This window comes from Zeugodacus cucurbitae, chromosome 6 (genome assembly GCF_028554725.1).
Source record: "Zeugodacus cucurbitae isolate PBARC_wt_2022May chromosome 6, idZeuCucr1.2, whole genome shotgun sequence".
Classification (NCBI taxonomy): domain Eukaryota; kingdom Metazoa; phylum Arthropoda; class Insecta; order Diptera; family Tephritidae; genus Zeugodacus; species Zeugodacus cucurbitae.
The window spans coordinates 48,008,824-48,021,902 of NC_071671.1; the positions used below are offsets into that span (position 1 = coordinate 48,008,824).

Sequence of the window (13,079 nt, forward strand, 5' to 3'; positions counted from 1 at the left end):
TGGATCGGAATATAAAGTATTTGAGGACTGAAAGCCTTTTAAGATCACTTCATTCTTATTAGCTGTTGTATTCTCTAAATATTCGAGAAAAGGGAATCGAACAAACAACTGGTATAAACTGGTCAAGTAGACTGGCACAATTATTATGAAAAAGCAATCCATCTTGGTCATAATTAAACACATTTCTCTCTTCTTAAATGTATTCTATTTCTAGCACCTATTTAACCAGATACAATCGATTTGAAAAGTTCTTGTGAATTTTAACAGCACACAAACGTCATTGGCGACTTAGTAACTATAGTTAGTGGCAAATGCTCAGATTTCATGTTGATAAAACGTACAACTTTTGGTGTTGTTGTATGACTACAGCTGATAGTTGTAAATATCTTTAATCAACAAGTCGGCAATGTGTTAACCCTTTATAACTCAACTAAGTAAAAACGGAAAAACTGTTTCGTTTCTAATAGATTTCGGATAGAAATGAAATACGTGTTTTATAGTTTAAACAATTTTTTTTTTTTTTGGGGTGAAAAACAACAAAAAAGGGTGTGTGACAGATATGTCACGTTATGTAAAAACGTCTCTAAGCTCAATAATAATATTTGTATTTCGTGAATATTTACATGTTTTTAAGAAGTGTAAAATTCTTTGAAGCAGTTGTTTTGCTTGTTGTAGCATAAAGTCACAACACATTTTTCACATACCGTTTGTGATACTCCAACACATCCTGGACGCTTGCAACGAATTCGTTTTTCTGCCCATACCGGCCAGTGTCCAACTTGATCTTGCCAAACTGCCATAGTAGGAACATGTTGGGCTGGGCCCTTATGCTTTTTAGATTGTATCTTGAAACGAAGAGGAATTGAACTTCGTTTCATAGGGGACTTTGTACCCAATTTGCACAACACCGTGGCAACTTCTAAACGAAAATCAGCAGATGACAATTGATTGCCCTCTATTTTTTTTTCTTTATGAGCTCTTTTGTATAAGAGCCAAGCATTAGACACTGCAAGGTCTAAAAAGTGAAAAAATAGACGAACGTGGCATCGCTTGCTTATTACCTTATTACTCAATGTTACAGAAATGGTACAAACCTAAACTTCACTATATATTGTATTAGTGAACATTTTTCGAATTATCTTATAGAAATTAAACATAATAGTGAACTACCTGAACTTTTCCACTAAATATTTTATTAAAACACTGAAAATTTTCTTATTTTTATCTTTTCGGTAATTGCAAGCACGTGCATTCACTAACTTTACCATATCGAAAAAGAAAGTACCGTTTTATAAATGATGCCAATACATAATAAACCAGAGAATTTTAAAATTGAAAAATACGGAGTTTGACAGTGCTGGTATATCATACTTAAAAGGGAAAAATTAATTTTCCTATGTTTTGTGCCCTCTAAAAGGGTTTGTAACATATCTGTCACATGATGCTATAAAGGGTTAATTGAAGTAGGCTTTCATATGGCGGCCCTTACTTGTTCCGATGCGTTGAAATGATAGTCTATGATAGTCTTACATAAATACAGTTTGCGTAATTAATTTCGTAAAGTGTATTATTAGGGTTGTTCTTTTGAAATAGTTAAGTTTATACCGAGACGGTTAGGGGAAGCATATTCGACAAAGTAATCGCAAGACTTAATTTCTTGCGCGAGAAGTACGTGTTTCGAGGCTTAAGAGCAATTTTGGTAGCGTCTGCAGCTCCAATAAAAGCACCACCCTAATGTATGCATTCAAGTGGCCAATATGTATGATGCTTTCTTGCTTACTGAAACGAATGCGTGAAATTTAATATTTAACTTAGCGGATGTGATTTAATTATTGGATCAGTCGTTGAATATTATCCACGAACATTGAACTCGGATATTGTTGTAGCAAAAAATTTTATTTCTGACTGTAAGATTTAATATTTTTAAATTACTCAGGCTAACTTTAACATTACATAAAGTTACTAGAGCATCATTTATACATTAATATATTAATTTATTGGTAAACATTTATTGGTAATTGATATTGTAGTATTCTTAATTTTCAATATTAGTTTTCTTTTAATATATAACAAAATTAGTATTAATTTACCTGCAATGTTTTGTGTCCTGGACATGTTTGTTTTTGCTTTCGTTCTTTCGATTTTATCACACGATTCATGCTGTAAAGAATTTAAAATAACTTTTAGTATTTTAAATATTAAAAATAAAGAAATAAATAAACAAGTAAGAAAAGCCTAAGTTTTACACTCTCGCAATTTATTGACGAAGTTTTATTAAGATAACACACAAATTTACCCATAAATTCGGTATAAAGTTTAATAGAAAGACGAAAATCGTCATATATAGATATGAGGGCTGAAGTAATTCCTGAATCGATTTCATTCATTTTCACCAGCAAGGTACACTATATCCAAGACTATACGCTCACTTAATTTTGCTAAGATATCTCACATATTAACCAATACATATATGCAGATTAAAGCCCACCGTATGTTTGAAAAACCTATAATTAGGTATATGGGATCTAGGAGATGGTAAGACCCGGTTTTAATAATTTTTGGAACATAGACACACTATTAGAAGAAAAGAATTTCCTCTGAATTACATTAAATTATCTGAGAGATTTACCGATATTTTCGGGGAAAACTTACCCTAAGGCACTGAGTTCTTCATATCCGATATCCGGAGCATTGCAAAGTTATAGTCCGTTTTCTACATTTTTTTCACAAGTGATGCCACAAATCATATACACTATTTGTGTAAAGTTTTATTCCGCGATCTTTACGGGTCCTTATGTATATATTATAAAGTAAAGGGATAAGATGGAATTCAAAATTGGGAAGTAGTCGTGGTTGTGAACCGATTTCGACAATTTTTTATCCATGTCATCAGGATGTCAAGAAAATATTATATACCGAATTTCATTGAAATCTGTCTGAAAATCTAAGTGCAGCTTCTTTTTGCTATTTCTTCTGTAAAATTTAGTATTTCTGACGTTTTTCGTTAACGCACTTTTAGTAATTTTCAACCAAACCTTTTTGTGGGAGGTGGGCGTGGTTATCATCCGATTTCAACTATTTTCATGGTGTATGGTGGGGAGCGTAAGGGAACCGACTGCAGAACGTTTTGTTTATATAGCTTTAGTGGTATGTGAGAAATATACAAAAAACCTATTTGGGGGTGGGGACACGTCCACTTCCACAAAAAAATTACATCCAAATATGACCTTTACTTGAACGGTCGTGTGTACCAAATTACTTTTATAACTTTATTTATGGCTTAGTCTCGTCTCGACATTCTGATCATTTTGATATATATATTTATAACCCTATATCTAACTCGTTTAGTTTTATGACTACAAACAATCGTTATGTGAACAAAACTATAATACTCTCTTGGCAACTTTTGTAGCGAGAGTATACAAATTTAATCAAAAGATTAAATATAATAAAGATTCTAAAAAAGGATTCCCTGGAAATTAATAATAATGTCTCTAATCTAAGAAAGAAAGTCTTGCGATCTTTGAGAGTATTGTATATGTGTGTATATGGCTTATTTTTAAATTTTACGCACCCATAAAATATATTAGTTTATATAACAAAAGTCGATAGGAGTTTGATATGGTATTCTATGGCCCAGTGGCCATTTTATTCATATTTCATTATGAATAGAGGCTTAGTAGTAGTATAATCTATACAAAAAGCCTATGATCTTCAAAAATATTGGTGCTCACGAGCTTCTTTTTTTTCTATTCTGACTTAACCTTAATAACTATACTGGTTCTCGACCAACCGACCAACCAGCTTATTTTTTAAATGTTTCACTATAGAATATTTTGAATTGACATTTATTTATTAGCTATATACCAAGTGTCGGTAAAATTTAAGTAATACATCTTAACAGTTGCTCGTAAGCGTCCTAGTAAGCGTTTGGATTAAACATATACATATGTATATTATATATAATTAATATAAGAAAAAATAGTTCGAATTATAGCACAGACTAAATATTCAAATAAATTGATCATTTTGATGTTCAATAAAGCTATCTGAAGTGATTCTATAAAGATAAATAATCTTCGTCTAGACTGATACTCCCCAGAGTTGAGCAGTTTTTACTGATCTAAAAATTATATTGAAAATATAAGCTAAATGGGAATATCTTAATTTTGAAATACCTAGTCAAATATTTCGATATTGGAGGCCATCTTTGGAAGAAACATTGTTTTTTCTTTTACTTATGGCACAATATTCCGAAAAGATATTATTTTGATACCATACCCAGTCGAGTGTTATTGAATAGCCTCCAGAGCACAGTTTTCTGTAATATTTTCTATCGAAAGAAAGAAATGCGAGAAATTTTTTCAACAAATTCCATCGAAATTTCAATATCCAAGTTTATTTAAATTCTCCAAAGATAAGCATCACAAATGTGGTTGAAAGTTTTACGCTACAAAACGCCCATTAAATTGACGAAATTATAACTAACTAAGCCTAAGGCTATAGCATTTTCAACATTCACTTGTTCCTATGTGTGAAAGTATATACATACAAATGTACAAAAGTATTTACTTGGCCTACGCCGTGGATAATAAACCACATAAAACAGTAGTAAACTCCATAGAGCCCAAGAGATAGTGCTGATAATTTAGTTTGTCGACATAAGTTTACAAGGGAGCACATACACATTTAAATCTGTATATATAGTATGTCTATGTATATAATGTGTTTGTTTGTACATATGTATGTATGTGTGACTAAATTTAACTGCAATAAATGCTACTGTGCTACTATTTGGGCGGCTCAACAATTTAAAATTGCCCTAAAGAGACTAGAGATAGAGCTGTAAAATCACCAGGAAATGACTGCAAGTGGATGTTTGGGTGGGTGTCTGCCTGTATTTGTGTATTTGTGTATATATGGTTTTTTGAAATATTTGCGCAAATAGGCACATTTCTGTTTTTTACAGAGTAACTAGCAGTGCAATTTCCAAATTTTGCGGTCCCAAATGTGGGTGCTCATATGGGTACATATACTTATATACGAGCAATTTACTCATGTGCGGAAAAGCACCGTAAATAACCGCACCATAAGCACTGGTATGATGAATTTTCTCATGTAATTACGTTGTAGTTATGAGTTTCTGTTTCAAGTGTTTGTTCATGTGTCCGTGTGTGTGCACATATTTTAGGTTATACCCAATTTTGGACAACCCTTAAGGGTACTTTGCGCTCCAATGTTGTTAAGTGTTGAATTTACTTAAATAGCAGGTCAAATGCAGTCCTGAGGGCGGAAGCCACTACGAACTTTTCACTTTGCGGCACCGAGTGTACGAGTATTTCGTAGAATATTAGATTTGAGCGTCGGGGGTATATACATAGGTCAACTGGGTAATTTGGTAATTGCGAAATTTGCATTCGGCACATAAACTATTCACATCACACATAACATACTTAACCACATATGATTTGGTGAAATTTTTGATTATTATTCGTTTCGTTAGCGAAAAAGTTTGGGTGGAGTAAAATGCTTGGTGAGCTGGAAGGTTGCAGTTTTCTAGCTTTCACAGTATTTGGCGGTAAATATACTGAGATTGCAATAAAATTAGGCGTAATTTCATTGGTTAGGTTAGTTGTAAATTGCATATGAAATCGATTGCAGCTTAAATTGAGATTCAGATGCATTATAAACATATAAATATCTAAGCAGTAACGGAAATTAAAATATGTAGGTATAGGTATTACAGATAATAAATTCTCTGCAGAAAAACTCGAACTTAAGAGAGGCCATAGTAGTTAAGAATTATAAAAATGTCGTCAAAATCGTTCCAGTTTTTTATTTCCTACGTTTAATAGGACTCAGAAAAGCGATATGCGAGCCTAATCAGTAAGTAAACAGTATTTTCTGTGAGACTGTCAAAATTTTGACTACTCCGTAGTATAAAAACTATTATTCGGAACAATAAGTTTGAGTTGATTTCTTATGAAATTTCAATGATAAATTCAAGAGGTTCAATGACTTGTATGAAAAGGAGCATGAATATAAGAACATAGAACAGCATTGACAGCACTCATAAATCATTTACTCTATCGTCTGAAAGCTCAATGTTAAAAAATTATTTATTTAGAAAACGAGATTCATTGGTATTTGATTTTGATATAATTCCAACAGAATATATTTGTTAAATTTTTTAATCCAAAGAATTACCTAAAAGCCTTTCGCACAGGAGTTAATTGACCAATTAACCGGCCTTTGTTCGATTAAAGCGCTGGTTTTGAATGCTTTACCATACAAAAGAAAATTCTTATTTTACTGCATTAATTTCTAATCGAGTTGAAATTGGAATGCAACTCTGCGTGTGATTGTACACACTGGAAATTTAGTGGTGATTATTGATAGCAATCAACTGATGAAACTTACCAACTTATCAAGAATCAAAAAATGTAATTATGAATAGTAAAAAATATCTGATCAACAATGGAGTCGCCAATGTGCGAAAGGCAAAAACAGGTTTCTTGATTCTAATATTAATGCTATAATCTTCTTTACATCATTTGCATTATTAAATATGATTTTCAAGAAAATATTTGATAGAGTGAAAGGACTTTGATACATATCGACTTAGAATCACTTTTCTTATTGAGTAGCATATTGGAAAATTAAGACAATTATTACGTAACAGAGACAACCTATAATGATACGGTGAAGATTTTTATCATTTTACTTTAATTATTTAATCGTACAAGAAACAAGATTTATGTCAATTTTCTTTTTCATTTACAAAATTTTAATTCAGGATTTCTCAGATACTAGAAGTGCTCAGAAGTCAGATCTAAGATAATTTTATCTTTTTTTTCTAATTGTATTTTTTATCTATAATTTGCTTTAAGAAAATTTAAGTTCTTGGTATTGTTCTCGCTTCAAAAAACTAATGTGAAAATTCTTCTGAGTTTCACTGAAATCTAACTTTCTTCAGTACCAAAACGATCCTAACCCATAAAAATCCATATCAAGATTATATATTATTCAAATTAAATAGATATTGCGGCAATTTCGTAAAGAAGTATTCCTGGTATATGTTTCTATGTAAGAGATGAGATCTTGTATTTCTATAGATCATACTAGATCGATTTATTTAATTAGTTTATTTTGTGCCAATCCATTCATTGCCTTCGTGTATTTTATACCTTTCAGAATATGAAATGTAACTTCTGTAATTATTCGAATTTTTTGAACTATGATCTCAGCTATATAGCTATAATTATATTGCCAATCCATGTTGAGTTTCTTTTAGTTTTTGAGCAATTTTCTTTAATTGTTTTAGCTTATAGTCTAGACAAATGCTAATAGACTCGATTAATAACGTCTGAAACGCTTATAAAGATATAGTTTGTATCTGCTTAAAGCAAATTGTTCATGAGAAAAACTTCTATCATAAATATTATCTATTATATACCAAATAGTTTTTATGATTGTTTCTAGACACATAAATATAGAAATAAAGAGAATTAAAATTATTCCCTACAAACTTGCACTTATCTATATACAAATATACTTGTACATACAGTAAAAACACTCATTTTGATTTATATTAGTTTAAAAAAATAAAAAATTAAGTATAAGTATTATATTCATTTATGTATTTGAAAAACAACAAAAAACTCACTTATCCAATTGCTCCCGCAGCTCTTTCTCGAACGTCGGCGACACACAATGACTCTGTAATGAACAAAAAAATACAAAACGCGATATGAGTTTAAAATGTAATTATTGCAGAGTTAAAAATTGTAATCACAAAGCAATGGAAATAATCATAAAATGCTGCGACACCATGATTGGTAAGTCATAAAAAGTTGACGCGATGCAATGTAAAATTCGTAATTATTTACAGTTTTACACGAGCATTATACACATATAAATACGTATATACAGTCGAGTAAATGGAAAAGACATTTACATAACTTTAAGTGCGCACATCAATTAAAAAATTACAATAAAATGTATATACGATTCTTTATAAGCTTGACCGTGGCGGAAAATCGAAGAAAATGTCAATTTGATTGACATTTACGAGCGCTAAAAAACAAGTAAAAATTCTAAAATGAAAATTCTAAAACACTTAACGGCAGTCGATAGTGTTTTGTAATTAAATTTATGACTTGGAAACATTTTTTAATATTTTCCTATTTTGTGATAGTTCCGTGTCATGATAATTGTGACAGGCATCTGAAGACTTGAATGGTCATAAATGTTGGACAATAAAGTTTAAAATGTATTTAAGTGAACATGAATACTGTATAAGCAGTAAGGGAAGAATTTTTTATTTTTTTTTCAGAAGTAAAATTTGAGTACATTTAGTATATAAAATTCTAATTCAAATTCATTCTATATACTAAATATTACAAACAAATCGTTAGATACCAGACAAGCTGAAAATTTCGTATTATTCCAATGAGAGTGTGCCCCTAAAATTGAATCCATATGTTTTGAAGATTTGACCTTCAAAACACACTCGTATAAATTTCACAGCTATAGAGCAATTCGTTCGAGAATAAAATGTTTTTAGTGACTGAACTTTTGGTATTTTGAAAATAATGCAACTAATGAACTGGATAAAAACGAATTTAGTGTTTTTATAAAATAAAATTTTTTGAAAGAACAAAAAAAAAATGTTGCTGTTATCAAAAATTGAATTCAGCGCTTGGCGAAGCAACCATTCATAAGTAATTTGCGAACTTTCGTATATGCAATATGAGTATGAAGACAATGATCGCAGTGTAGCTTTAAGATAGGATTCTCCAGCATCTATCAATATTTTAGACCTCAATAAATTGCTTGCCGGCAATAAGCTTAGCAAAGGAAGAATGAAATTATCGCCGGGATTGAGGCTTCTTTTAAAGCACACATGCATCTTTTTTTAGAAAGATGGATATAAAATCGATGTATTGCCCTCCATAGCAACTATAATGAATAATAAATTCGAATTTTGACAAAAAAAAAGGTTTTCATGAAAACGATTAGCACTTTTAAGAGTGACTGTTAAACAAGGAAATTTCATTCTAATTACTCGTAACCAATAATAATTCTTTCTTCGTAATCAAAACAAAATTATTTGAAATGCAAAAAATGAAGAATAAATATACGATTTTTGGCATTCCGATGATTATTTTCAACGGCGAGGTTCGTTTTTGTGGCAATTTATATATAATTATAATTATGTTGAGACTCTCTTCAATTCCTTTTTTGTGAAAGCTTCAACAGAGTAATTATGTAGAAAATTCTTGATTTAAGCGATTTTTATGTTATCGTTATTTGATTGCATTAATATGAGTTGATTGTTCGAATCGCCACTCTTCAGGGTCTGATGATTTTTATTTTATTTTATTTTTAAATTATCATTACAAAAAATAGATATTTTTTGTTGTTTGTGTTGTTCTTGATATTCATGTTCGTTTGAGAGATATAAATATTACGATCAAAAAGCTAAATTTAAATTTTAAGCAAGTCTTGCAAAAAATATTGTTTCGTAGGTGTCTTAAAAAATAAATAAAAATTTTATTTGCTAAAATACAAGAGTTTCTATATAGTCCAAGGCAGCAGAAGTTTATTGCACAATTTAAATTGCTTTCGCAAGAGATTAATGGGAATCGAATGTGATTTCAGAATTTCTTTCTATTTCTTTTTTATTGCGAATTATGAATAACAAAAATGTACATTTATATTATATGTAAATCCTTCTTTGTATAAATATTTATAAGAATATATATTATACTCATACATATATTTATTATCGTCTGGCATGACAGGCAATTCCAAACAAAAAAACCATCAACACTACGACTACTACAATAGTCTCAAACAAATAAAATAAATATGTATGACTTAGAAGAATGAATAATTGTACATTCATCGGCATAACAAATATGGCGATAAACATTTCTGCAGCAAGTATTATTTAAGTAAAATTAATTTATTATTTCAGAATTTGTAAATTTATTTAAGCTCAATGTGGGAGGCATAAATAATTTATTATTGAACAATTTTAAGTTATACACCTTTTCAATTAAATATATTTTGAGATTGAACACAAACTCCATATATTTCTCTACCCTCCCATATCTCTTTGGAACTCAATGTTCCGCTAATTGAATATGTATATACAGAAGGTCTCCATAGCTTGAACTTTTGAGTTGGTAATAGCGTTTGAAAACCAATTTTCGTACAAATTTCCTCCATAACTCGAAGTTCTCAATAAATAGAGAAGTGACAATATAAGGCAAATTGCATACAAAATTCCTTCCATACATCGAACTTTTCGACCAGAGCAGGATACAAAATTTAAAATTTCTCTATCGGCGTAGAATTTTAAAAGAGTTTCTCTATATCGTATGGAGGCGTACAAAAAATATGATATTATACTTATGGATTGCATAAATCATGTAAAACAGGCATGGATACAGACGTCCGAAGCCAACAAAATTACAAAATACATGTTTTAACGTATGAACATGAAACTCTATGCGATGTAAATAAATAAAACTGTGTATAAATCCATATTTTACAGCTTTTTGAAAAATTTATGTTTTAATGAAAATTCGAAGTTTTTCTGTGGATTATGGTGATTCGAGTTAGAGAAGTTACACTGTAGTTTTGATGCAATACAAAAATTTTTTCGTTAGTATTCGCTTTTGGTTTTACCTGAGATCACTTGAGTTCGAATATATCATTGTCTCACCACTTTCTAGGAGGTTTGTTTCGTCGAAAAAAGACCTTTTTTATGAATTTTTTTAGAAAATATTATTGCTGTAGGTTTATTTTACTTATTATTATATGAAAGTACAACATTTGAAGGATACTTAAATAAAGTTTTATCGAAAACAATTTTTGGTACCTTTTTCAAGCCAAAATGACGATTTTAGACGAAAAAATCGACCTATTTGTTATTGTAAAATTGTTAGTAATTAATTTTTGGAAAAACTCGACGTCATTCGAGAGCCATATATATGTAGAATATTTGTTCAAAATTTCAAAACGATCGATGCAGTAGTTTTTTCTGTAGGCTGGTCACCGACTTTAAAAATGACATATTTGGGAAAATCGATTCAAAGTTTTGTACACTCAACGCAGGTAGCTGGAGGTACCATTATCCAACCTGCTGTAACTTCGTTAGTTTTTCTCCGAATGACCTAAAACTTTAACACAATATTCTTGAGATGTTGATGGTTCAGAAAAAAAAATAATGAAAAAAAAAGTTGTCAAACCTTAACCCCCCCCTTAATATTCAACCAGGCTTTGTAGTCCATTATGGATTATAGATGAAAGCAGGTTTTGGTTTGGTAATAGATCACTAAATTACAATAATGTTATTCACAAAAATAACGAATATTTGCTGTATTTATTCGGAGCTACTTTCTTTGCTTGTTAAAATAATCTTTAATCATTTTTTTGTGCCAAGAAGTTTTCTCTGACTATTACTCAGCTCGAGTATTTTTTATAGAAGATTATGAAGTAGGTTGGTAGGAGAGAAAACTTGCATTTTAATTACTGTACTAATTTTACAAATCATAAATTATTGAAGCCTGTGATTTGGTTAAACTTTCAATATCACTCATGACTAATTTTAGCGACATGAAAAAATCATTTATATCGTATTTTATTTATTTATTTATTCATTCCTAAGAGATTTCTAACTACTCTTTATACTCGTTAAATTTATAGGGAGTAGTAAAGAATACCCAATTTATTATGGTATATAGTTAATAAGTGATTGGGAATCACTGGCAACTGGCTTCCGTGTGGTATATCTGTATCTCTATATGTTTATGTGTATTTCTACAGTGGCTTACATACATACATGTAAATTTATAAATAACACTCATGGTGGATGTATGTAAGTTGTCAAGCGGCTGAGTGAATGCGTAATGTCATTAATATGTATTTATGCGTGTTGTAAGTGAGTAAGAGTGCTTAGTCAAGCGGAAGTCAGATATTAAAATAAAAGAAAATATTTATGCACAACTGTAGACGCATGTGATTAAAAGCAACACACACTGCTGACCAGTGGAGCTCAACAAAAACAAAAAAAATATATAAGGTTGTAAGTAAATATATATGTAAATATGTAAGCATTGAGCCAATACCACAAGTGGCAACCAAAGCAAAGGAAAGTCATCAAAAATCATTGTCGTAAAATTCTTACACGATTCACTAGACTGGCTGCCGTCAAGTGCCGCAAGTGTTTGCGCTACTGTGCTGAGCGTTTTTCTTCTTACATTATTTTATCACTTTGTTATGCTAAATGTGGAAGTTGTTGTATTTACACACACACTCAAAGCACTTTGTTTTTAGTATTGCCGTTCGGGTAATCTCTTGTTGGTGGTGTGATTGGCGCCAAAGCCAAAGCGGTTGGGGCAGCATTGGTGGCGCCGCCGCTCTGTGGGTGTGGGTGCAGCCTCCACAGCAATGAGATTAAACACGAGACCGCAAGACACAGTAGCTAAGCAAATGACATGTTTGTTTGACATGACATGACAGCCGAGTTGGCAAGCCGGCAGGCTGGAGGTCGTCCCTAGCCACTTTGTTTGGCGCACTGTCTTTGGTTTGGAGTTCTTGCTTCTTCAGCCTAAGCCTGCTATGGAGCTGTTAGTGTGATATTTATTTTCTAACTGGTTTCTTGGGTGCAGTTTTTGAAATTTGCTTTGCTATAATCACCGAAGTATGCTCGTGCGTATTTATATACTATATTAAGGAGAGCGATGAGGGTATAGAGTTTGGATGCTGCGTGTCGGGTTTGTACTTCTTGTGGAAAATTTATTTGAGTTGTTTAATTTTGTAATGAAGCACTTAATTATTGTTTGCTTTATATAGTACAGTGTTCTCCCTAATAATTATAATAAGTTTGAGTGAGACCATTATTTTTGATTGAAACAAATGTTAACAATATGTTATTCGAGTAGTTTTTATTGCGAGTGGAATGAGTGGTTTCAAGTATCTTTGAATTGTGAAGGGATGTGTAGTCCGATGAGAGGTGTGTTTGTATCCGCTGAGAACTCGTATATACTCGTAAATGCAACCCTGTC

The 13,079-nt window shown here is 31.1% G+C and overlaps 1 protein-coding gene across 4 annotated transcripts in view; it reads right to left on the reverse strand.

Moving 5' to 3' along the window:
- The window catches only part of Nckap5l_0 (Nck-associated protein 5-like), a 237,595-nt gene that overhangs the window by 2,387 nt on the left and 222,129 nt on the right, over positions 1-13,079 (reverse strand). For all 4 annotated transcript variants that reach the window (XM_054235112.1, XM_011191771.3, XM_011191770.3 and 1 more), the window contains 2 exons: positions 7,667-7,719; positions 2,091-2,160 (listed from right to left, as the gene is read on the reverse strand). In XM_054235112.1, coding sequence (XP_054091087.1) covers positions 2,091-2,160; positions 7,667-7,719 — 123 coding nt within the window. The remainder of the gene's footprint in view (positions 1-2,090; positions 2,161-7,666; positions 7,720-13,079) is intronic.